The 27,595-nt window shown below is 40.3% G+C and overlaps 1 protein-coding gene across 3 annotated transcripts in view; it reads right to left on the reverse strand.

The window, feature by feature from the left end:
* Ralgapb (Ral GTPase activating protein non-catalytic beta subunit) overlaps positions 1-26,809 on the reverse strand; it is an 89,900-nt gene extending 63,091 nt beyond the window's left edge. Inside the window, exons 1-6 of one of the 3 annotated variants that reach the window (XM_028786558.1) lie at positions 26,559-26,809; positions 15,332-15,547; positions 10,644-10,846; positions 6,589-6,752; positions 4,234-4,420; positions 1,732-1,863 (exon numbers count right to left, since the gene is read on the reverse strand). In XM_028786558.1, coding sequence (XP_028642391.1) covers positions 1,732-1,863; positions 4,234-4,420; positions 6,589-6,752; positions 10,644-10,846; positions 15,332-15,517 — 872 coding nt within the window. In that variant the 5' untranslated portion in view covers positions 15,518-15,547; positions 26,559-26,809. Of the gene's footprint in view, positions 1-1,731; positions 1,864-4,233; positions 4,421-6,588; positions 6,753-10,643; positions 10,847-15,331; positions 15,548-17,694; positions 17,748-26,558 lie in introns of those variants that run through there. The other 2 variants (XM_028786560.1, XM_028786559.1) reach the window with 2 other exon arrangements.
* Positions 26,810-27,595: the final 786 nt, after the last annotated feature.

A 27,595-nucleotide genomic window follows, 5' to 3' on the forward strand; every position in this document is an offset into this window, starting at 1 on the left:
GCAGAAGAGGAGGAGGAGGAGGAGAAGGAGAAGGAGGAGCTGGAGAGATGGCTCAGTGGTTAAGAGCACTGACTGCTCTTCCAGAGATCCTGAGTTCAATTCCCAGCAACCACATGGTGGCTGACAACCATCTGTAATGGGATCTGATGCCCTCTTCTGGTGTGTCTGAAGACAGCTACAATGTATACTCATATACATAAAATAAATAAATAAATCTAAAAAAAAAAAGAAAAGAGAAATCATGTTAACATAAATAATAAATTAAAAAAAAAAAGAATAATTTTTTAAATGTTTGGAACTAAGTAATAGAAAAATAAAGTCAACAAGAATGTCATGAAGAAAATTTTAATATAAACATCTGTCTATATGTATGGACTTACCAACAAGTGCAAGGACAATATTTGAGCACAGCATCAGTAAAAATCAATGGGAACCTTGTTGCTTTCCAGGAGAAAGGATGAAAACTACCATACTAGACCAGACTCTGTGTCTGTTCCACATCACATTCAGCTTCTTCCCAGAAATTTGCCAATGGGCAGAGCGGCCCCTTCTGAGTAATCCTCATAGACAGCCTTGCTTCTGACCCACCCACAGCTCACTTAAATAAAAACATAAAATTTATCCAAAAAGAATCCATCCAAATGTCTGTGATAAAATCCATAACCACTTTAGCCTAATTAACAAAAATAATTTGACCTAATGTATCTCTTTTGAGGGAAAGCTCGAGTAATTGAAAAGAGCTAGGGTTCACAGCTGTTGATGCCACTAAATCACATACACCTGAAAGGCAGAGGGAAAGAAGAAACAGGAAACAGTCTACCTGAGAGATAGTATGTATGTACAAGAGAAGGAAGAAAGCTGACATACAGAAGGCCAAGAGTTCTTGGTTTAAGAACAACATTCAAGGCTTGATCTTTTCCCAACTGCTTCCTAAGAGTTTAACAAGGTCTCACCATGAATTCACAGTAACCTCCCTCACACTGGTGGTGAGAGAGAGAGAGAGAGAGGGAGGGAGGGAGGGAGGGAGGGAGGGAGAGAAAGAAAGTGTGTGTGTGTTTGTGTGTCCAAGTATGAGAGTATGCCTAAGTGGTAGACTACATGCTTATATGTACAAATTCAAGTTCAATTCCTAGCACCAAATAAAATGTTTCAATGGTGAGAGCGCACCCTGCTCTTCCAGAATACTCAAGGTTGGTTCCCAACATCCACATCCAGTGACTCACACCCTCCTATAATTCCAGTCTCATGGATAGGATGCTCTCTTTTGCCACTTAAGAGTACCCGAATACACAGCATACACTCACACAGAGAGACGCACATACACATAAATAAAAACAATTTTTTTTTAATTTTAAATTGGATCCTAAGAACCACAGTTCTTATATTTGGTAAAGGTTCCCTTTCTAAATATTTTATTTTATTGAGCTAATGAAATGGCTAGGAGACTGATGACAGAGAAAGGAGCTCAAGTCCCCAAAGAATGTGACAAAGTCCTGGGAGACACAGCATCATCTAAGATGCAGTAACAAGCAAGAAAAGAAGTTCCTAGAGAGGGCGGCCAAAACCAGCTGAGGGCAACTGGAGCACCCTGGAATGGAGACAACAGGAGGTACATGATGCAGACATGCACGCTGTTTAAATTCAGCTCCTTCCAGTGGATTGTGCTTAGCAAACACACTGCATTCCAGCAGAAGTACAGTGTGGTTCCTGCCATGAATAAAATCACAATACCTCAGCATGTGTAAAAAGCGAAACCATGTTTGTGCAATACACTCATTGTCCATTTCTGGAGGGATCAGATTGGCATCTTCATCAGGGACTTTAAATGGAGGAAATGAAGGACCGTATGTAAAGCGGAGCAATCTGGAAAGTAAAACCACACACATTATTAAGTCCATTTCTGTCTTTCAGGTTTTGTCTTGTTTTTCTTTTGATGGTACTGAGGATTGAACCTAGGCCTCACACATTCACACAAGTGAGCTATATCCCAGCCTGTTTTAACTTTTTATTTTGAAACAAGATCTCACAAAACTGCAGAGGCTGGCTATGAACTTCTGATCCTCCTGACTAACAAAGATTATAGTCTTTACCACCAGGTAAAGACCAGCTACCAAGTCCATTATTAACAAGTTAAACTAACATTCAAGCGTTATACAAGAAAACAGATTAAACATGCCTAAATGTAAAAGTAACTTTTATTCTCTTGCTCTAATTGTCGTCTCTGACGCTTAGTGCCTCAGTCTTTTAACCTAGGCCTAGTTCTGGAAGCTTCTAGCCTCGGTACAATCTTATTTAAACCTAGAATGTTTTCAGCCTCTGAGACTTACTGCTGAATAAGGCTCACTCCTTACTGAACTCTGGATGGTCTACTCAGCTGTTTTGGCTCAAAACTCATCTCCAGGCTGATTGGTTCAATCTGGCTTCTCTCAGTTTCTCATTGAATTATTCTACTTGGCTTCATACTAACTTTGGCAATATATTCTAATCTTATGGCTCATTCTCATTCTCTAGCTCATTTTGTCTTCATCTTGACTAGCTTGTTCTCTCTCTACAACCTACCTCTATACAACCGTCCCTGTAAAACTGCCTCCTCTCTCTGCACTGCTCTCTCAAGCTGTCTCTTTTCTCTCTATTCTCACGATTGCTGGGCATATCCCATTTTGTCAAATCTTTCTCTAACTCATCACTTTGTCTGCCACACAACTAAACATCACTTGCCAACGTGCGTGCTTCCTTCTACAAACTAACTTTACTTTCACTGTTTGGATTGAAGATGTGTACTGAGGACTCATCTGTATTCCATCCAAAGGGATTAAAGGTATGTGCTAAGGCTGAGCCCAGATCACAACTAGAAACAGGTTTTTCCAGTAAACAACACAATCTCAGGATTCACAGTGTGATCAAATATCTTGCAACGCCTTACCTAAGTAAAAAAGCTATATGAAAACTGATTTGTAAAAACAATAAACCACAAGGGATTTCCAGATTTTTTTTAAAAGTTAAAAGTTTTATGTGAAGTAGTCAAACTATTTAACTTATTTATAAAACTTGCAAGTAATAAATTATGTATTTTGTTATTATACCTATATAATTACATTATTAAATGAGAAAGTAACATATACATTATTTCTTTCCTGTTGTTTTATTTGGTTGAATGGTTTTAATTTTGCTGTTTGTTTTGAGGCAGTCTTAATAGGTAGCTCTGGCTGGCATGAAACTCACTATGAAACCAGGCTGGCAATAATCTCACTACATACACCAGGCTGGCCTCAAACTCAGAGATCTGCCTACTCCTTCCTCCTGAACACTGGGATTAAAAGTGTGTGCCACCACACCCAGCTTCCTATTAGTTTTAAAAAAGTGGCACCACTGTAAATCCTTCAATAAAACTGAGGTATAATTTACTTATAACAACTTTACATGAAGTTCAGAATTTAGTATGCATGTTTAGAATATAATACATTTTTATGATGCATCATAAAAGCTAACTAAATTCAACAACTTATTTATTTAACACTGATATTCTACATCTATTGGGACTTTTCAAAGCCATTTGACTCAATTACTCTGTATTTAGGGATCTTATTTTAATAAAACAATCAGAATATATATAAAACTGTATAAACTATTCCTTCAACAAAATTTCTAAAGTATGTTTTTATCAAAATAGAAATTATTAAATTATTTAAGACTATAAAGTTACTAAAAATGCAACCTTAAAGATTATTTACAAATAAATACATGCAATTAAAATGACTTAAATTGGACATCAAACGAAAAACACAAGTAAACAATACTATCTCAACCTTGTTTTGTTTTTATTAAGAGGGAACAAAATGGGGGAAGTACATTGAAAAACATTTTTAAATGATGAGATGTTACTCTACATTTTCCAATTTTGCTATTATCAACACATTCAGCTTTTGTAACCAAACTAAATTAAAAGAAGACACAGTTCTTTAGGTATCAATATGACATAACATGCAATGCAGCAGTCAGAGGACAACTCCCCTTTTGCTTTTACATGGGTTCTAGGGATTAACTCAGGCTTGCATGGCAAGAACCTCTACCATAAGCCATCTCCCTGACTTTATTTCTTTTAAACTGGCACAGTCCATAAAGTACAATAATGATGGATCCAGACTGTTCAAAATATATTCCATGAACCCCATAAAGGCAGAACCAGAAAAGAGTTGCCCCACCATCAGATGGATGAGGAAGACAATGACTTACCTGGAGGTCAGTGCACAGATGACCTTGCTCCACTGCTCTACCACTGCAGGGTGGTGCCTCCAGTTAGCCACCATCTCCTTGGCTGTCTTCCAATAAGGAGGTGTTGGGAAGCATCGGGTGCAAGCTAGCAACCAAACTTCAAAGAGAACACCAATCAGCTTCTCTGCTAGATTCTCAGCAATGCCACCTAGGCAATGAAAAGAAACATACCTTTGGCATACTTATTTTTAAAGCAGAGTGTTTCACTCATTATATTGGAGAACTGTTCAAAAATTAAATAGCTATATTGTTAGTATCAATTTTTCAAATACCCAAATTAAGATGTTTAGGAGAAAGTGCCTATGAAAGAATCATAGAGAACATCAATGAATAACTTTTTGAGAATTTTCAAATTGCCCTGCTAGTTTTTAGTAGAGATCTTAAGGTTCTAGCTATCGACAAACAGGAAAGAAAGAAAAAGATGGATGCCAACAATGAGTGACCACTATAAATCACCTTCTGTGCCAAGCAGTTCACACATGACCTCACATAATCCTCTCATTTATTTCTGCAGGACAGGTATTTGTAAATACCTATTAAGTTTTTGTTTAAAGACATGGTCCTGTCATGTAACTCAAGTTAACCTGGAACTATGTAGTAAAGGGTAACCCTGAACTTCCAATCGTTCTGCTTCCACTTCTCCAGTGCTGGGATTATAGGTGTGAACCACCATGCCAGTATGTTTCCAAACCAATTAGCCAATAAAAAAAGAACTCAGAATAAATACCAAGGTCTTCCTAACTCCAAAGTCTGCAACGATATGCTCCAGGTGCTTAAAGCTGCCCTTCAGTGGAGAAAGCTAAGCAAACCTTAAACAGAAGGCAGAGCCGTCCTTCTAATCAAAGTCCTGAAACCAGAAGGGGCAGTGACCATGCACAGCTCAAGAAAATAAAGTTAGGACTAGAAGGGAAAGTAATTGAAATGTGCACATCAAACAAGCAAAATCAAAGTTCCAATAATAAAGGAGGGGACAAACTGCTTGATTCCTACTGCTGAGGTCAGTCACTAGCATGGGGAACTAATAGCAGAGAGCCAATGAGTCAGGGCTTTGACTGGCTGGCTACTGTCAGTACCAGTCTGCATTCCTATCGTAGGTCCTTTCCCATATTACAATTCCATGACTCCTTCTAGACACTCTTTGGTCACTGCATCTATTTGATGCCAGATACACAGAGACATCCAGAAACATGACAGAGACAGAAACATGCCAGAATACACAGAGAATAAGAACAGACCCTGGAACTCAACTATCAATTCATCCTTTATGTATATTCTGCTTTAATGTACAAAGCTGGGCTTCTGAAATACACTGTAAAACTGTACAAAAATAGAGGCTTTTTATGAGTTGCTAATGAATGTCATACTTCCAAATCAAACACCTTAAGACTTTGGAGGTTTTATTTGCCAAACAAGATGTTTTCTGGGCTGGAGGCAGAGCTCAGTCTCAGTGATTAAGTGTTTGTCTACCAAGGGCAAGGCCCTGGGTCATTTCTAAGAACAAGGTATCTCACTATCCTCACTATCCAGTTTTTAAACAACTTTGATAACAACTTTGCCACCTAATACATTATCCATAGACTCTAATTTAGCATTTGCTGTTTCCTAGACAGGCTCTATACTACTGAACAAAACAAACTATTGTTCCTATCCTTCTCCAACAGGCTTAATTACAAGTCCTTTTCTGTATGGATAATCTCTTGTACACTGTGTAAAAGCATCACCTGTCAATAAAAAGCTAATGGCCAATGAAGTCAGTCAAGGGAAATTTATCACCCAAACTCTGAGCATCAAACTGGGGAGAGGTAACTAGCCTTGTAACAGATATAGAATAGTATAAATGGTTTAATAAGTTATAAGCTAGTTAGGAAACAAGCTGAAGCTTATGGCCTATGGATTTATTCATAAATAAATAAGCCTCCAAGTTGTTATTTGAGAACTGGGACACGGGTGGAAAAACTCGCAGTTACAGTTTTCTACATTAGCAAAATAATCACCAAAGGTAAAATAACTTAGACACACAAACACCCCTTTTTAAGGCAGAGTCTTACTGTGTCAACCTAGCTGGCCTGGGACTCACTCTGTAGACCAGGCAGGTCTTGAACTTAGAGATCTGCCTGCCTCTGCCTCCTGAGCTCTGGGATTAAATGGAAGTGCCACCACCCCCAACCCATGTCGTATCTTTCCAGCCTAAACTTGTTAACTTTGGTTTGTCAACATTCTTAGCAAATTCGAAACTTCCAGAGTCTATTGTTCACTAAGTTTAAATGTAAACAATACTGGAGCTCAGAAATATATGGGTAAAATTCATTAACAAACCTTGAACAGTTGGTGGGGCCAGAAGTATGTCATTAATTTGCAGAAGAAACAACAGTAAGACTTCCCAGGTTTCTCGAGCCATGATGGATGACTCACGGGCCAGTTTCTGAATGGCTCTCAGAACTTGTAAGCATAGTCGGATTTGACTGGAGCCCTGTTCCTGTCTGAAGAAGACAGACAGATATCACTGACAGGCCTGGAAGAGAGACAGCAACAGCCAAAGAACAGGAAACTTACTGATGTAGAGTTGTCCAGTGACACTGTGTAAGCACCAGTGGATGGCACAACCCTCCTCAGTTTACAGCTAATTTCCCCCACTATTTATTTCAACACCCTGAGATCTCCATCCACCTCTTTTGTGAAAAATTATCTTCTGTGAGAAAATAGAAAAACTAGAATGTAAACTTCACCTCTGGATTTCCTTTCTGAAATGTGTCTGGTACGTAACAGCAGATATTCAACTAGATCCTGATAGATGAGTACATGCCTAGTTACCTCTGCTCTTCACACTAGAGCAGAAAAGCCTTTATATTCTTTTTCAATTTTCTGAAACACACATTCACAAGAATTCTTCAAGTGTTTACACTATTCACAGTCACCCCCAAGGTAACCTCTGCTAAGAGGCCCAACGGTGTATCCAAACTTGATGAAGCACGTCAGCATCTCCTCAGAGAGGACTACCTACTACTACTGCTCTAATAAAAACACAGGCATTCCAAAGGCTCCAAGGGCTCCTCATCAATAGCTGCAACATTCTCTTTAGACATTTTTGCTCCTTAAGAGAAGAAAACTATTCAATAAAATGGGGGTAAAAAGGAAAAGTTAGAGATCCAGTGCCTAGCACTTGCCTCTCTTTCCAAGATGTCTAACCTGAGAATTTTAAGAACAACTCCAACTGGTGAGCTGGTCTCTAGATTTCCCATTAAACCCAATGCAATACTGATATAAACTATAAAGTAACATTTCTATAAATTGTGACTTGACACAAAGAGCTGGAGAGTCTTGAAGAAATGTCAGCAAATCATCTACTCCTAGAATGCCCAGTCCTCAGACCTGGGTCATGGCCCAGAAAGCCCTACCCTAAAGTTACAGACAAATCACACAAGTAACTAAATGTTCCCTAAAAAAGTCAGAACTGGGCCAGAGAAACGGCTTAATGGAGAAGATCATTCACTGTACAAACATATAAGGACCTAAGTTCAAATCCCTAGCACTCACATAAAAGCTGGGCATGGCTCTGTGTACCTGAAGCCCCAGTACTGTGGAGTAGAGACAGGTGGATCCTGAAAGCTTGCTTGCCAGGCAGCTAAGCTGAAATGGCAAGCTTCTGGTTCAGCAAAAAGCCCTGTCTCATGAGAGTGAGGTAGAGAGCAATAGAGGAAGACACCCAATTTCCTCCTCTGACCTCTGCATGTGGACACACCTACACCTGTGCATGGATCACAAAGAAACACACAGGGAGAGGATGTCCACCCCACATCCATCTAGAGCTGAAGCTAGTTCATAGATGCCACACGGCTCAAGCATGTGTGTGTTCTGTCTTACTTGAGGAAGAACAAAGAATAAAGAGCTACCTTCAAGGCTTATTCACGCATAGCATATATGAGCCCAGAATAAGAAACAAAAGCATCGCAGGTCTGGAGCTGCCACTCGTCTAAGGTGGCTATTGCAGCACACATGCTCCCACAGGAGCCACCCTTTCCAGGTGTAAAGCCTGCCCGGTTGCAGGAAAGGAAATCAGTCCTCCTCTGGTTCCTTCACCTCACTCAAAAAGCCTAAATTCCGAAACAGGATCCAAGTTTCTAAAACTAGAAGAAACAGGTAGTCTTTATATAAAAAATGAGGTCTAAACAAAAGAGATTTTCTTCAACCTCAAAAGAGACTGTAGTTTTCAGAAAAACTTTCAAACAAGGGCTAGTGAACCGGTCAGAACTTGATTAACGCCTGCCTTTGTAACACTCTATTTATGTGTTTGTTTGTTTGTTTGTTTGTTTAATTTTTATGTTGGCATTCTGCCTGCCCACAGATGCCAGAAAAACACAGTGTACACCCTGGACTAGAGTTATACAGATGGTTGTAAGCCACCAAGTGGAGTACTGGGAATCAAAACCAGGTCCTGTAGGAAAATCAGCCAGTGCTCTTAACTGCTGAGTCATCTCCCCAGCTGCCCTTTTAAGTAGAGCTCTTATTTCTTAATATAGTAGTCATAATTTATTATCTGCTTTCCTGCTCTATCACAGATCTGAGGAGAAACATCAGCTAGCTTTTTACAGGAAAAAAAAAGGTAGACCACTGCTTTAGGAGACATGTACACAGGGACCAGGAAAAATAGAAACTGCATTTCTTACAATATAATATATCTAAGCAATTAAAACTCCAACCAATTTCAACAAATAACACATTCTTCATTCAATTATGAAAAAAAAATCAAACTAATGGGCAAAAGAGGAAATCATATTAACTTAATCTCTAGCAAAAGGTAAAGGCAGTTTCTTCCACTTTGAGAATGAGTTTATATAAAAAACAACTTAAGTAAGCTCTGATGACAATTTGATGAACTAGCTAAAAAAATTTTTTCTTATGTTTTTTTCGAGACAGGGTTTCTCTGTGTAGTCCTGGCTGTCCTGGAACTCACTCTGTAGACCAGGCTAGCCTCGAACTCAGAAATCTGCCTGCCTCTGCTTCCCAAGTGCTGGGATTAAAGGCATGCGCCACCACTGCCCAGCTAGCTAAAATTTTAAACTGAAACTTCTAGTAATAGAAGATTAAATCAGAAGTCCTAATGTACAACATTGAAAACATTCAGCTAATCTTCATATATTATTACTGGTTGAGAGAACCCTAATACTTGAATTCAGTGCCTTTCAGAATTCACTGACCTGGAAACAGACACACACACCACACTTCTGAGGAGCAACCTAATTATCAAATAGCAAAACAACTTTACAGTCACACCTTTTTTTTTTTTCCTTTTTTTTTTTTTTGATTTTTTGGTTTTTTTTCCAGACAGGGTTTCTCTGTATAGCCCTGGCTGTCCTGGAACTCACTCTGTAGACCAGACTGGCCTCGAACAGTCACACTTTTCAAGAGAGAAAAGTAAAAACAAAAGCACGATCTAAATGCCATTACTTTGTCAGCAATACACCAGGCTTAGTGGTAAGTATCTTTACCCACTGAGCCATCTCACTGGGCTTTTTTGACATCTTTAAGACAGGGTCTGATGATGTAGCTCAGGTTAGCCTTCAACTCCTTTTGTAGAAAAGACTGTCTTCAACTCCCCATCTTGACTCCACCTCTAAAGTACTGGGATTATAGGTATAGCCTTCATGCCTGGCCTTTTGCTTAATGCTACACCTTCATAAACCACAAGATTATTATTATGTAAGAACAGTTGCCTTTGGTGTAAGCAGAGACAAGAATTATAATATACAAAAATATGTACAAGTTGAGTGGTTTTTAAAACATTTAATTGGTACACGCACATACATCCTTGTGGGAGTCCTCCCAACCCCCGTTTCTACCATATGGGTCCCAAAGATCAAAGTCTGGTCACTGGGCTTAGTGGCTAGCACCTTTACCCACTGAGCCATCTTGCCAGCCCCACCCCAAAAAAATGCTTAAAGAGGGAAAGAAATATGTAATAATTACCAAATTTTAATAACTAACATCTCAGAAACAAACCCAAAAATATTTAAAATAAAGACACACCTACTTAAAAACTTGTGCTAAATCCAAGAGTGGTAGAACACACCTGTAATCTCAACTCGAAAGGCTAAGACAGGAAGATTATGAGTTTAGAGCAACATTACACAGCAAGTTCGCACCCAGTCTGGCTATGCAGTGAGATGCCATCTCAAAAAAACAAAGAAAAATCTCTTTGTAAAGGTTACATAACCCTGTTAGCCTAGCTCTTGTATTCATATTTATAGAACTCATAAGTGAATGAGTAAAGTCCAAAGAACAATAAAATCAGCTTTTATATTTAATAAACTAACATTATAAATGTTACGTTTTTTATGATCTTGATAATGGCCAGATAGTTAGGTCCTACTTACCTTGGTACAAAAAGATTTTGTAGATGTTTTAATATACTTTGAACGTATAGATTAGGCTCTTTAATAACTGGTAACGGAATAGAATCTTTTGGCAACACCAAAGCCATAATCCAATCTGTATATACATCAACACAATATTTTACAGTCTCTCCATCCAATGGAAGGGTCAGTCCATAGCAAATTACTTCCATGGTCCATTTTACCTAGACAAAAGAAAATATTCACAAAGATTATAGATCTTTATCTAAGTATCTCACAAGATTAATACATCAAATTTAATCTAGACATATACTTTCTATGCTGTAGACATATTAATGTTATATTTGGCAAGCAAATTTCAGGAGAAACTAAACTTGCTATTTTTAAATATTAAGCCTATGTATGTTTTACCCTTTTGATATCATTACCACTTACTCTGTAAAACGATCCTTTCAATTTTCTGTAGACACTAGAAATATAAAAATAGAAAATGCAGGGGCTGGAGAAATGGCTCAGGGGTTAATAAGTCCTGAACTCAATTCCCAGCACCTACATGGTGGCTCACAACCATCTATAACTATGGTATTATGGGATCCAATGCTCTCTTCTGGTGTATAAATGCACATACAGACAAAAGACCCATATGCATAAAGAATATATAATAAATATATCTTTAAAAAAAGAAAATGTGGGATTTTTATTCTACTCAATTTGCATATGTAAATATGTATCATTTATGAAATCATTTCAATTACATTCCATCCTCAGATTATGCAACAGGAACAAATGACAGAAAAGAAGATGAGTCATTCAACTTATTATACAACTTGTTTTCTCTGTCAAAATACAAAACAACTCACAACACTAGAATGGACAGGTGAGAACTCACAGAGGTGAAGGACTGACTGGGTAAGGCCTTAACTAGGCATCTAGCCACATTTCAACTGAACACCTGAAACACATAATAAGTGCTACAAGAAATAAGATACTAAGAGAAAGGAAAAAAAATCTCCCAATTTGGAAAAGAAAAGTGAAACTATAGTCTATAGACACCAAAGCCTAGAATGTTTAAGTGAATTCCAAATAAAATTCTGGGAAAAATACTAAGCAGATGATCAGTAAACATTTAATAAAAGGGGATGTGTGAGCACTGAGAACCAGGCTGCTAAAACAGAACAAGTCAAGCCAGATAAGCTTTACTAACAGGCTCCATTATGAGAAGAGCCAATGATTGTACAGTCACTGCAGTTTAAAAAGTACCTTCCTAAAAGTCACCATCACTGTAACACTACAACAGGGTAAACTGTCCTCATTTCATACATCAGAAAAATAAAACAGTATATTTAAATAATCCAGCCCACCATTGGTTCATACATAGTGAAACCGAAATGAACCTTGTCTTTCAATGAGAAACATGACCCAGTTTCCCAAGTCACTAAACCATTAACAGGTGTTTCTGGCATCAGGGTATCTTGTCTTTAACAGGAAATTTAGCAAGAACTCCTTATGGACAAGGATGAAGACATAACAGCCTGTAGGATGCAGAATGGCCAGATTTATAAGTGGCCCAAATTCCACACAAGACAGTAACAGAATGAAGGTTCTGAAATTATTTTGGGAAAGGGTGCCACTGGCTTATCAAAGGCCATACCAAGTTCATGTTGTTGTTGCTGCTGCTGTTTGGTGGTGCTAGGGATTAAACCCAGAGCGCTAAGCACAACAGGGAAGCACACTACTGCTGTGCTATACCACACCTACTTTGACAAACTTTTATTTAAGCCAAACATGGTGGATGTTGCCAGCACTCCCAGGAGCTAAGGCAGGGAGATCTCAAGTTCAAGGAAGCCTGAGCTACACAATGAGTCCAAGACAGCCTGAACTAAATAGAAAGATCCTATCTCAAAATACTAGTACTAATTATAACAACAACGACAATAAAAACAATGGGCAATTCTCTGTAAACAACACACAGACAAAAGGATGGTCAGTTTGTTGGATAAAATATAGGATTCAAAAACACTTTAAAGGCTTTGAAATTTGAATCTGACAAAATAAATATCTATATTGAATTTTGGGGGTAGAGGATAGGTGGAATTGGGACAGGGTCTTGTTAAATAGCCCTGGCTGTCCTGACACTCAGGATTCTTTTGCCTAAACCTGCTAATGCTCAAAAACAACTACAAAGGCTAAAGTTATGACATTAATGGTTAGCAGCAACAAATGCTAAAGAAAACTGTAACCACAGTGAAGTGAAATGAAGCTCCAGACCTCCTGTCTCTTTATCCCTAGTGCTAGAATGACAATAATTAAAGTGCATGCCACTATACTGTTTGGGGTTTTTGGGTGAATTTGGGTTTGTTTGTTTTTTTGTTTTTGTTTGTTTTTGCATGGGTTCTGCTATGCAGCCCTAGCTGGCCTAGAACTTTTGTTGTAGACCAGGGTGGATTAAAGCTGGATTGCACAGCAAGCACTTTACCAACTAAGACCTCAAGTTCAAGGCAGCCTGGGCTATATAGTCATCTATCTCCCCAGGCCCAAAAAGGGATCCTAAAAGGAGCTGTAGGTCCCTAATTATTAGATGAAAGAAAAAAGACAAGTTATCTTTAGGATGATGTCATAGTAGTTCAATTGTTCTAAAGGAAAAATGCCCTCCATGACTCAAAGGGTAAAACCATTTGCTGCATATATCTGATACCCTGAGTTTGATTCTAAGGACCAGAAGTAGAAGGAAAGACCTGATTTCCAAAATCTGTCCTCTAATCTCTGAATGTGCACCATGGCACACATGCCTCCCTGTCCCCAACCTCCAACATAAACAATAATAAATAAAACTTGAAAACAAAGTATCTTTCCATAATCTTCTGTGAGCAGTAGAGACAATAACCAAGGGCTATACTAGGTCACCTTCTATCTATCTACATGACATCTCGTCTAAGGGAAAAGCAGCAAGAATCACAACTAAAGCTAGAGAAGATGTCAGGGCTTATGCAGGTCCTTTAATGAGAAAACTACAGACTGACAGACTTCAACCTTTAGCAATCCTTGGGTAAGGGAGGATAAAAAAAACTGCCTCTGGAGCTGTAGGCTTTAGTTTCAGTCAAGTCTGAAACTTTATGAATGATCAAAAGTAAGAAGAGCTAGGCATGGTGGCTTAATCCTGTAATCCCAACACTTGAGAGACTGAGACAGGAGAATGACTGCAAATTTGAGACTACTCTGGTTAACATAATAATGATAATAGTAATAATAAAGTAAGGCACGCCTATAATCCAGCACTTGGGAGACAGAGGCAAGTGGATATCTGAAATTCAAGCCCAACCTGGTCCACAGAGTAAATTGGAGACAGCCAGGGATGCAGTGAAACTCTGCTACAAAAAAAAAAAAAAAAAAAGGAGGATGGGGTTTGAGAATAGGCCCAAAAAGCCTGCATGAACTTTCTTAAACAGAGGGAATAGAGTTCTAACCCTACACAGAACCATGACATTCTCAAGGTTCCTTTACAACTTCCCACTGAGGTTTTATGTCAGCTTACTGCCCTGACCCCAGGAACAGAAAACCAGTTGTAAAACAAATTATTCCAGGAACCCTCTGAACAGCAAGTTTAGGAACAGCAATTCCAAACCCAATTCCAACTACCCCAGCTTACAAGCAGAAGGGCATCGTTGTTCTGCATCACCCTTAAACCTGGAAGCTAGGCTAGAGAACAGTCAGAGTAAGGGACCCTGGAGAGCTCAAGCTCAGCACATACGTGCAGCCTGGAAAATCTGACCTAAATGAGGCTTTTAGTCAGTGTCTACCTATAAGCAGGGAAGGGGACTGTGCTAGCTAGTTTTATGTCAACCTGAAACCAAGTATATTAATTTTCAAGGCAGTAACCTCAATTGAAAAATGTTTCTTAATTACTGATGGGGGAGGGCCCAACTCACTGTAGGTGGTGCCACCCTAGGCTGGTGGTCCTGGGATCTTTAAGAATGCACACTGAGCAAGCCAAGAGGAGCAAGTCAATAAGCAGCACTCCTCTAAGGCCTCTGCATCAGCTCCTACCTCCAGGTTCCTGCACTGAGTTCTTGACTTGGTTTTCCTCAATCGACTATGCAAGCTAAATAATCTCTTTCCTCTTCAAGTTGCTTTTGGTAATGGTATTTCATCATGACAATAGTATTCCTAACTAAGACAGGGATTTCTAAACAGAAATGGAAATCTGAAAACTGAGCCTAGTATTTAAGGGTCTGACACTTGATTCTCTGTCTTAATCACTCAGCTCACATGGAGGAGGTCAGTGAGACGCCTCACCAGCAAAAAAGGCACAACCCTTTCTTTTTATCTCCCATAGGCCCCAAGTCCCAGCATAGAAGCCAAATGAGATAAAAACCGAGAACTTTCACTACATCGGGTAGTAATCTATTAAAAAGTCAACACTGTAACAATACACAGTGAGTGTTCCTGCAGAGGACCCAAGTTTGATTCCCATCCACCATGCCAGGTAGATCACAACTGCCGCTAATTCCAGTTGCAGAGGAATCCAACAACCCTGGCTTTCATAAGCATCTGTAACCATGTATACATACTCACATACAGACTATATGCAGATACAAAATTAAAATTAATAAAGCTACTTTTATTACTTTTTCAAAAAGTCAACACTAAATAAGTTTTTTAGTAATCAATGCATATTTTCACACAACAGAATAAAATGAAGAAACACTTACTTCTTTGTCAGTTTTTAACAAACTCTCACTACCAGCCACTGAAGAGGTACCTAACGCCTGCCCAAGAGGACGAACCACTGCATTTGCCACCTCTCGCCCAACACTCTCTGGATAGCTGTGTAGCACACTGGTATGGCCTTGATCATTCTGAATCACCAAATGCAGTGACCGCCACTCAGAGTACATTGTGCCACTAAAGTACTATCCAAACGGCACCTGAAAAGACAAAACAGTTACAAATGTCAAATTATGTTTACTGCTAATATAGGAAAACAGATTTACACTAGAAAGAATAATAAAATAGGTGGCAACACACTGATTCTAAAAACATGCTGTTTCAGAAAAAAAAAAAAGTAATTAGGACTCAAAGGTTAGGAGTGCTTGCTGCTCTTCCAGAGAACCAGAGTTCAAGTCTCAGCACTTTCAGCAGGTGGCTCACTTCCTATGACTCCATTTCAATGCCCTCTGGTGGCCTCCACAAACACCAGCACTCCTAGGTGTGTATCCTCCACACGAGTGCATCATTAAAAATAAAAGTAACTTTCCAACTGTACCTAACTGTTCTGAGCTATCTAAAAGCATCATGGTGAGATCAGGTGACAAGATAGCCCCTGAGAGGTAGCTGGATGAGCATCTACACTACACTACTGCTTTTGAGTAGATTCAAGGCCAGCCTATGCAATTTAGCAAGACCTGTCTCAAAAAATTTTTTTAAATACATGGAGAGTCTGAGAATATACATCAGTAATAGAACACTTACCTAGCATGCTCAAGGCCCTAGAAAGAAAACACACAGAGAGAGAGAGAGAGAGAGAGAGAGAGAGAGAGAGAGAGAGAGGGGGGGGGGGGGAGAGAGAGAGAGAAATGGAAAAAACAGATCCAGAACTCTCCCACAACATAATGACATTTTCCCCTTCAACCTAAGACAGAAAGCAAATGCGAGATGGAGTGTCCTAAGATGCTAACTAACGGTGACTTTATGTGTACATACAGTCTCTTAGGTTTTCCTTTAATGTTCTTCACACTCAAGTTTTATGCTCATCTGGAATTTACTTCTACAAATGATGTAAGACTGTCTTTCAGATGTGCAGTTGGGTTTGGCATCATCTATTCAAAATACATCCTTAGTGTCTTCCATCTCTCTGCCTCTTACAATCTTTCCACCTCTTCTGCATAGCTTCTTGAGCCCTGAGGAGAGGGTTTGAAGACATCCCACTTAGGACTGAGTGTCCTAAAGGTTCTCACTCTCTGCACAGTGACCACATGTAGGTGTCTCTCTCTGGTGTCTCTGTCAACAGCTTATAAAGGAAAAACCAGTGTTCTCCAATGGATTCTGACCAGGTATATAAATCACACTTAACAGTAGGCCTCATGTCCAAAACAAAAATGAACCCAATGATGTTTGTGTGGAATTGTTTTTGTCTCATACTGCTGTGACTGGGCATTTTTATGCGACTAGTCTTTTGCTTGTATGTTACAGTTTTAGATTTTGTGTTTTATAGGTTTTGTTGTGTCCACATCTGTGTGTTTTTATGCTTTCTAACTTTGCTTTGGCCTTTTATATTCTGGCTTGTTTCCCTTTTTTATTTGCCTGTTTGTTTTCTAAAGAAAGGAAATGAATGCATGGAGGTGGATGTGTTGGGAGGTAAGGAGGATCTGGGAGATAAGGGAGGGAAAACCATAATCAGAATATATTATATGAATTTTCAATTTAAAAAATCCCTATCTCTGGCCGGGCAGTGGTGGCGTACGCCTTTAATCCCAGCACTTGGGAGGCAGAGGCAGGTGGATTTCTGAGTTCGAGGCCAGCCTGGTCTACAGAGTGAGTTCCAGGACAGCCAGGACTACACAGAGAAACCCTGTCTCGAAAAACCAAAAAAAAACCAAAAAAAAAAAAAAAAAAAAATCCCTATCTCATTAAATTGAAGTAACATTTTTGTCATATACTATGCCAATAACATGATTTAATTCCAGCAGCTTTACAGAATATTTTATAATTGCAAAGAACATCTCTCCATCAGTCATTTCAAAGTATTTACTGGTTATTCTAGGCATTTGTCCTTTTATATAGAATGTATGAGTTTTCTCTAATTCAAAAAAATGTATCAATTAAAACTTGCTTGAAATCTAATTGAAATTGTCTATGTGCTATGCTGGGGATCAAACCCAGGGCTTTGCACATGTTAGGAACTCCACTACCACTAAGCCACAATTCCAGGCCTTGAAATTGCTTACAACATTGTGTACCACAATCCCTGCCTCCAAGCTACAGGTTAAAGGACTTGTGATAACTGCTCAAGCCTACCAATCCCACAAACTCTCTAGAACTGTTTTTGCCACTCCTACTGGTAATTTCAACCCACCTGATGAAGTTTCACCTTTCAAAGTCCAGCTCAGATATTTCCTTTTGCTAAAATTTTGACTCCAAAACCAGCTCCTCCTTGTTCTGAGTGCCTACTGATCTGTTTATAGAGCTTCACATTCAATTATTCAATAGTTGCGTACAGGTTCTCCACCAGGAAATTTCAGTCTTCAATAGAAACCTCCTTACATACATTGCATATTAGATATTTGAGAATGTCAAGGTTTGCTGTACCAGTGGGGAAAGAGAGTTTAGTAAATATTTCATCTATTTTACTAAAGTATATCCGAAATTTTATGCTGTCATATATATTTCAAATTTTATATATATATTTCAAGCTAAGTTATTATAAAACTACATCTCCAAATGTTAAAATAGTTAAAATTAAAATTGATATTAATAATTATTATTACAGGAAACAAAAAGGTTTGGGGGTTTTATTTTTGTTTTTCTAGACAGGGTTTCTCTATGTAATAGCCCTGGCTGTCCTGGATTGGCTTTGTAGACCAGGCTGGCCTTGAACTCACAAAGATCTGCCTACCTCTGCCTCCTGAGTGCTGGGACCAAAGGTGTGCGCCCCCATGCCTGGCTGAAATGAAAGGGTTTTTTTGTTTTTTTGGTTTTTTGGTTTTTTTCGAGACAGGGTTTCTCTGTATAGTCCTGGCTGTCCTGGAACTCACTCTGTAGACCAGGCTGGCCTCGAACTCAGAAATCCACCTGCCTCTGCCTCCCAAGTGCTGGGATTAAAGGCGTGCGCCACCACCGCCCGGTGAAATGAAAGTTTTAAGAAAGCAATTTTTTTTTTTTATTTTCAGAAAGTTATACTAGCTATCAAGTCCCATATACTCATAAAAATTATCGATGACATTTTGGCTGGAAAATGCAACTTCCTGTGCCTCAACTTTAGAAGTTCTGATTGAGTAGGTTTAGGCTAGTACATGAGGTCATCTTGTTTTTTAAGATTGATTTTTGTTTTCTATGCATGGGTGTTTAGCCTGCATGTATGTCTATACAGCTAGCACATGCAATGCCCAAAGAGGACAGAAAGGGAGGCCAAGTCCTCTGAAACTGGAATTACAAATGGCTGTTAGCAGCTCTGTGGTGCTAGGAACTGAATACCTACCGTTCCTCTACAAAAGCTGAGCTATCTCTCCAGTCCCTAAAAAGTTACTTGTCCCCTGTGTCTGCGCACCCAAAACTGTTTAAAAAAAAAAAACCAACCACCCTCAAGGGAGAATAGCCTGTTTCACTGGTGTTGGGAGATTTAAAGAATATTTGGGGCTTGTCCTAGTTAATAGTAAGGGACCAGTGAATAATAACTACTCACTGGAGCAAAGTATACATCATAATAACAACTAGGCAAACATGTATGACTTCAGATTAGAAAGATGAAAGATAAGATGTATTATGAAAGATGAAAGAAAGTAGTACTATTACTACAATTTAATGCAATAAATTCATGCTAATATTCATGTCAGAGAATTAATGAAAATGTCAGCATCCTAATACTTGTGACAATTCAGTCACTAACAGAAACCACCAAATTGAGTCAGGCTGTGATTATGAACATCTTTAATCCTAGCCCTCCAGAGCCAGAGGCCTGTAAGTTCAGGGCCAGTCTGGTCCACAAAGCAAATTCCAAAACAGCCAGGACTACACAGTGAAATCCTATATAAAAAACAAACAAACAAACGAAAGAAAGAAAGAAATCATCAAGTTGACTCATTCGATAGTTATTAACTATCTATTACATACAATGGACAGTGTTAACACCAAGGAGATGACTAAGAGATCCACATCCTGTTTTCAATTAATTACAGTTTAACACACAATAACTATGATGCAAACTGGGACATTAAGGTGCTAAATGCAAAAATTATAAGCAACCATAGAAATTCAGGGAAAAGACTACTTTTGATATAAAGAGAGTGAACTGAAAACTAGGTAGGTTCAGGGTATAAGGAGGATATGGAGCATACAAATTGGATACTGATTACAAGAAAACTGGGTAGATATGAATAGAGTTAAGAAAGGGCAACCAAAAAAGAAAAGACAGTAATAACAGGGAACAGAATATAATGGTACACACCTGTAATTCTAACACTTGAAAGACCAAGGCAAAGACTGCAAATTCAAAGCTACCACAGTAAGATCCTTCTATTTAAAAAAAAAAAAAACAAAAAACAAAAAAAACTAAACAGGGCTGGAGAAATAGCTCAGCAGTTTAAAACACTTAACACTCTTTCAAGGGACCTGAGTTCAAACCCAAGCACCCATATTAAGCAGGTCACAACTGTCTGTAACTCAAGCTCCAATAATCTGAAATTGATACTCTCTTCTAGCCTCCCTGGGTACCTATGGCATATACATTCACAGACACACACAATGACAGACAGACACAGACACAGACACACACACACACACACACACACACACACACACAATTTTTCTGTTTTAAAACAAATCCACATCTGGAACAAGATGCTCAGAGTGGAAAGGGAAGATTATATTGTAGACGGTAATAGGATTTTATTTGAAAAAAGGCCAGACATGGTGGTATATGCTTTTAATCTCAAAGCTAGGAAAGTGGAGGCAGGTCTATAAGTGTAAGTTCAGGCCAGCCTGGTCTACCCAGTGAGTTCCAGGCTTGAAGTGAGATCCTGGCTAAAAAAAAAAAAAAAAAAACTTTTTCCCATTAATTTAAATAATTTTTAAAATGTAAGCAATGCCCAATTTTGAAGGGCTTTGAAAGGCAGGATTAGAGATTTATAATTAATTTAGTAAAAACTGGAGGCAAGGCCTGTGAGATGACTCAGCAAGGCTACGGACCTAAATTCAACCCACAGAATCCACGTGGTAAAAGGAGAACAGAATCCTAAGAGTTGTCCTCTAACCAAATATGCACAATGGCATACACTCACTCAATTAAAAAAATAAAAGCAAAAAACTAGGTATAGACTGTATCCACATAAACTAAAACTTTGCAACAAGTAAAAGTACAAGTACATCCAATTGCAGATATGGGATACGGAAAATTAAACCAGAAGCTACCCTCCAAGGAAGATATACCCTAGCGACACAATGCATCTGCTCCTTCTGCAAACACACCACCAGCATCCCTATACCGTGTTCCAAAAGAATTAATTCTACACACTTTATCTGTCAGAAGCAGTGGGTGTAATACAGGGACTGAATAACCATCTGGGAAGAAGTCAGTAAATCCACTTCCTAAATACCAATATAGAGATATTCCAGGGGTTCAAGTGTGGTTTCACGACTGTCGCACACCTCTACATAGGATTAGACATTAGAGTGTGCAGCTGTGGGGAGTCGTGCTAGAAGTAAATACACTAGGATCAAGATAAAGTGCACCCTGTTCATCACTAGTGTCCTTCTTAACTCCACATGGACCCTTTTCCAAGTATCTTCTCTAAAGGTTGTCACTGGATGACTTTGTACTGCTTCACAGCTTACAGCTTGTAAACTCCCCTCCCCATGTAAGTTCGGTCTAAATGACAATAACCAAAACAATCAATACAGTGGTGACCCACAAAGGCCACAACCTAGTATTAGTCACATCAACTGACTCAAACAATAGTCATTATGTGTATTCTATACAGCAAACACAGTGGGTACCACAATCATAAACTATTCACAAGGAGCTTCAAGTCAAACTATAAAGAACAATTGTTTGCAGACTTCCTGAAGTAAATCTAGAGATCGGTTGTATCACTAAGCAAATATTATTAAACACCTGAATTATCAGGTTGTCCTAGAATTTGAGTATGTAGATATAAACAGAACGCAATGACTGACCATGACAAAGTTTTATAATGATCAAGAAAGAAATCAATGAGACATCATCACAAAATAGCATTTAATACGATCAATGATGTGATCTGCTACAAGGCAGCAGATTAGAACTACCAGAGATCTTGATTTGATAATAACGTGCCTTTGTGTAACTGTAATTGACCGATTTCCAAGAACTTTCATAGGTTACTTCATTTTATTCCAACAACTACCTTAGGCTGTTTAAGTTAGAAAGACTCACTAGCCATTAGCAAAGGACACAAATAAGACTACAACTCTTTCAGGATCACATCAGGTAACTGCAACATTGGAACAAGAAACGCTACCTCTTGCCTCAAGGTCCAATGCTTCTGACTCTGTGCCTCACATATGACCTTGGACAAGTCACTCTATGTTTACTTTCAGTCTTCCTGTCTCTAAAACAGGGTGAGCACCTTCAGTGCCTATCTAGAGTGATTTGGGAGAAGGATCAAATAAAGCAGCCTAAGTCAACAACATACTTGAGGAAGTACAAAGAAAGGTACATGTTAAAACAGGGTAAAGGGTAGCAGTGTGCTACATAAATAAAGTGTCACTGGATCTTAAGGCACAAGTGCACACAAATTCATCCATGTTATGACAGAAGGACCCCATTTCTTGATTCTGTTGTGGTCTGAATGACTCCACAAAGCAAACATCCATCAAGCTGGTACTTTATAAAAGAGGGGGATGGTATCACCTATGCACTAGACTGTAACTGCTAAGGATCCTATCAAGGTCTTGAATTACAGGAGAAAGACAAGTTCTGCCTGCATTTCTTCCCAGAGATAAAAAAAAAAAAAACAGATGGTTTTTGTTGGTCTATGAAAGAAAATATGAATACACTCCTAGTCCCCAGCCAGAACTATCACAACTGTTCGGGGCTGAGATTCCCAGTATCATATATACTAGCATGGGTAACTATAAATTTAGAACTTAGTTCCTTTACTGCATTTAAAGTGTTTGGTAAGCACACAGAACTAGTACACAGCATAGTACTGATCAGACATGACAGAAATTCTATTTCACAGGTATGTTTAAGATACTATACTTTTTTAGCCGGGCAGTGATGGCACACGCCTTTAATCCCAGCACTTGGGAGGCAGAGGCAGGAGGATTTCTGAGTTCGAGAGTTCAAGGCTAGCCTGGTCTACAGAGTGAGTTCCAGACAGGCAGGGCTACAGAGAAACCCTGTCTCGAAAAAAAAAACAAAACAAAACAAACAAACAAACAAAAAAAGATACTATACTTTTTATTGCAATTCTAACTACAGAACTTCTTAAGTACAGAAGCTGTGTCTTAAACTCAGTACCTCCAGTTTCTATTACAAAATGCTTGTCACATACCAAACTCTCACTACAGTTCTAATCTTAAATACTTAAATACAGATTCCACTGTTCAGCTTTCCCAACCCCAATTGTCTCTCAACAAAAAGAGCATGTCACCTGAGGGCTAGTAGGGACAACATGGAGGAGGGCAGTCTAGAGTGCTTCCAGTCCTGAGTATCCTAGAAGTTTTAGGCACAATTTACCTAATAAGCTAAAACTAAACTACGTAGACACTACTTCTAAAACATCTTGGGAAAAGGAGGTGAGATAGGCTCTCACTATATACCTCAGGATGAACTCAAACTTGTCCCAATTCGCCTGCCTTATTGGAGATAATAGGTGTGAACAGAACAGTCAACTTAAAACTATTTTATACCGTAAGAATCATTCATTCTGTCTAAAAGACCTTTGTATATGTCCAGAACAATACTGACAGGTACCTCAATTCAGACAGAATTCTTGCCAAATCTGTACTGTGATTACAGCTACTTTTGGCCACTAACTGAACATGTGAACATTTTCACCATACACTGGAAGTCAACTAAAGACCTTAACCTTAAGCTTAAAAAAACTGACTTTCTTCCATGTGCAAAGACTGGAACTAGATACTCTGTCCGTATCTGATCAGAGAACAAGGGCAAGTTTCTTGAGAGGCTGAATTTAACACCCTTCATCCCATCACCTTCTCTATTAGCCTCAGCGTAAAATCCAAGCAAAGCATATATAAGAATGAAACAAGAGAACCTTCCCCTGACAATATTCTACTGTAAAAACTACTTTATGAAATATGTATTTTTATTCAATCTACACACTTCACGTTTAGCTGTCTAGCTGGGGAGAAATATCCCATCTAGGCATGCTGGTACAGGCCAGCAATCCTAGCTACTTACGAAGCTGAGACAGGAGGACAGTAAGTTCAATGCCTTTTTAAGCTATAGAGTAACTTCAAGGTCAACCCAGGTAGCTTGGTATGACCTTATTTCAAAATAAAAAAAAAAAAAAATACAGCCAGGTATGGTGGCACATGCCTTTAATCTCTCAGGAGGAAGAGACATACAAACCTGAGTTCAAGGACATCCTGATCTATATAGCCATTTCTAGGTTAGCCAGGGCTACATAGTGAAACCCTATTCAGAAGATTATATACAAAAAAATAAAATGGGAATCGAAACACAGTGGTACAGCACATGTATAGAAGGTCCTGTACTCAACCCCCAGTAACAATATAAAAAGAATAACCAAGAACAAAGGGACTAGAGAGTTGACTCAGTGGTTAAGATCACTTATCGGCTGTTCAGGCAGAGCACCCACGTTCAAGTTCCAGCAACTGCATGGAAGCTCACAACCCTCTGTAACTTCAGTTCCAGAGGATCTGACACCTTCTTCTGGCCTCTGTGAGCACCGGACATCCAAGTAGTGCACATATATGCATGCAATCAAAATGCCCATACACATAAAAATAAATTGTTCAAAAAAGGGGGGAGGTACTAAAAACAGAAGCAATCTGAATTATTGCACTGACTTCCTTTAAAACTGGTAAGCATGTGCAGCAATGGCAGTTCAGACATTATGTAATAAACTACACCTAGTTTGTCAGTTGCTCTGATACAAAGTTTTACTATCTCCTCAAATGAGATGGACTACAACTGAGAACTATCCCATCTGCTTGTGTTGGTACATACTCAGAAGGCAATAGCATTTAGATAATACTTCTTTTAGACAATGAGGAAAGACCACATGCAAAACCCCAATGGCAATAAAAAAGTTTCTCACTATAGAATTGATTGTCTAATATGGTAGTTAACATTAGAATTTACCAATGCTTCTGTTTTTTTATGATTTTCTTTGCTGACTGGTTGGGTGGAGGTTTTTTTGAGGCAGGCCTCTGTATGGACCCCTGGCTGTCCTGGCATTAACTCGCTGTGCAGAGCAGGCTGGCCTTGAACTCAGAGATCCACCTTCTTCTACCCTCTGAGTGCTGAGATTAAAGGTGTGTGCCACCTCATCCAGCTAAACCAACCAATGTTGCTGGATCATAGTCATACATAGTGCCTTGTCATGGATAAGAATTCAACATTTTATTCATCTGCTGAATAAATGAATAAACCTAACTAGAGTATTCCTAAGGAAAAAGGGGAAAACCCATAAGCTAAGAACATCAAATATCTTTTACAAAAATAGAAAACAGCCTCTGCAGCACGCGGTCTATGGCATAAAGGGACTAAACATTGTATTCCAAAAAGGTTTGTCAGCCCCTATGTCAAAGCCTCTATACTCCAAGAGAGACCAAGAAAACATGGTCCCTGCCGTCAAAACTTTATAGAAGAGCTAGAAGTACAACACAGAAAAATATGTGGTCAGCTACTCTACAGTAATGACAAGGTGGGCAGGACTTAGGGGAGGCAAAGGATCTTGGAGAGAATGTTGAGAGCTAGGCAACAGACAGAAATGATGCGTATGAGAAAGTGTATGTATTTGGGTAGGGTGCTGAGAAAACATGGAGGACTGTATTAGAGAAAGAACAGTGTATGCAAAAGTCCAGAGGCTAGAGAAACCATAACCACAAGTGCTGTATATTAAGGAAAATTGCAAACCAACAGTTTTTGCAATGGGATGTATACATTTTTTAAAAACTCAGTTGACTAAGAATCCATAATTGCGTCTCACCCTCAAGGAGGCCTACCTACCAAACGGGTGGTAGTCAGTGGACCTGAGGAAAAGCTCAGCATTCAATAGCATCCTAGCACTCAGGAGGCTGAGGCAGAAAAATGGAGAGTTCAAGCAATAACACAAGGGCGCGCTGGGGGCAGGGGAGTGACAATATGAATCTCTGCCAGTGGAATCCACACTTTTAACAAGCATCCTCCTGCACACATAAGCTGGAGAGACACTCTTGGACTTCTGAGGTAACATGTTTTCACAGTTGCCAAACCTTACTATAGCTCAGAACCACTAGATCTCCAGAAAGGCAAACACTAGAAAGATACTGGTATTTGTCTCCCCCTACCCTCTAGGCATGGTGGTTTAATTAGTTTGGGGTGCTTTGGCACCAGGAATCTTTTCAAAACTCCCCATGTGATTTTACCGTGCATCAAAGTTGGAGATCCAATGACTTAACTGGTTATGAACCTGGACTGGACTGTCAAGGCTGCTTGAGTTCAAATTACCCAGCTATATGACCTTGGGCACCAAAGGCACCGGATCGCTCTGGGCCTCGGTTGCCTGGACCGTAGAATGGGGTAACAGTCCTGCGGTGCAGGTTGTTGAAGTTCCCCATCTGGCCTGGGCCTGGCGGACAGCAAGCACTTGCGGAGGGTGGCTGTTTACTCTCCTCCAAGCGTCACCGTGTCCCGGGCGGTAGCATCCTCACCGGACGGCAGCAACTCCACCAGCCCCTCGGTGGACCGCATTCTCCCCGGAGTTGCTGCCGCCACTCCAGACCCGCCCCTGTCCCCGGGCTGCCAGGGAAGCGCTCCGCCAGTCCGACCCTCCTGGGTTCGCTCACACCCGGCAGAAACTGCGGGCCAGGACTGTGCTCCCGCGCCCGGTGCGTCCACTTCAGAACCCAGGAATGCCCCTGCCAACGCCCGGCCCCGGGAACACCGGAGGTTGAAAGAACCCCTGCCTCAGTGGCTGCTGAGGGGGAGGAAAAAAAAAACACGGCGAGAGGGGAGGGTCCGGCCGCACCGCGCCGGCCGCCGCGTACCTGAGGCGACGGGCGGGGCCCGCATCGCTGGGCGGGCGCACCGCGGGCCGCACTCGGCCTGCCGCCTCACGCGACCCGCGCCATCCGGCCCGCGCTGCCACTGCCCCGGCCGGCCCTCCACCGGCGGTCAGTCCGTCCACCCGTCAGTGACTCTCACAGGGCGCCCAGGGGACGACGAAGACCGGTCGCTTGGCCAGCCGGCTGGGCTCCGTTCAAGCAACTTCCGACTGCCAGGGGCGGTGGCGTCAAATAATTCCCCAGCCGAAAGGACTACTGCGCCTGCGCGGCGCGGCTGACCCGAGACTTCTAAGGGAACTGAGTGGGCAGCGTCAAATAAATCTCGAAGCCTGGAGCCGGAAGCTGCGCGTGCGCAGCCGTCCCAGAGGGCCGCGCGAAGCGCGATGGCCCACACCGCCCCCTTTCGGGCTCCAGTGGAGAGGGAGGAGTAAAGTGACGGAGCAAGTTACCTCATCGCGGTGTCGGCACTAGAAGCAATCTGGCTTCTACTTGTTCTTAGGGTAGAAGAGCAAAGAACTTCTCTGTGGAAAGTTGGCTACCATTCAGGCCAAAGGAATGCCTCACATCCCAGCATTGTAGCTCTTCCTTTGCCCAGACCTTATTACATGGACGCAGCATTATTATGGGCAATGTCTTCACCAGGCCTGGTGTGCTTTAAAAGGATGATTCAGAACATGTCATCAAAGAGTTGAATCCGATCTAGGAGATAAGCTATTACTAGCGAGAGATCCAAGTTCGAGCACCTGCAATGAACCCGACGTTTTGCAAACAGTACCACTGTCAATAATCTAGTTTCAACTTCCACGAAGAAAGTAACAACATTTGAGATGTACTCCTCACATGTCAGGCTGAGAGGAAAGAAGGATGGGGACGGCTTCATAGAGGGCCTGGCCTTGTGACTGACCTTGGAATTCAGAGGTGGAGGGACCAGGATGTTAGGTTGTGCAAAGAACACGTTTGTGTGGAAAGCAGAGAAAACAGTGATCGTCACCCTCAGAAGAGACAATGAACCAAGTTGG

Source organism: Grammomys surdaster, unplaced genomic scaffold, assembly GCF_004785775.1.
Source record: "Grammomys surdaster isolate TR1022 unplaced genomic scaffold, NIH_TR_1.0 125561, whole genome shotgun sequence".
NCBI classification, from domain to species: domain Eukaryota; kingdom Metazoa; phylum Chordata; class Mammalia; order Rodentia; family Muridae; genus Grammomys; species Grammomys surdaster.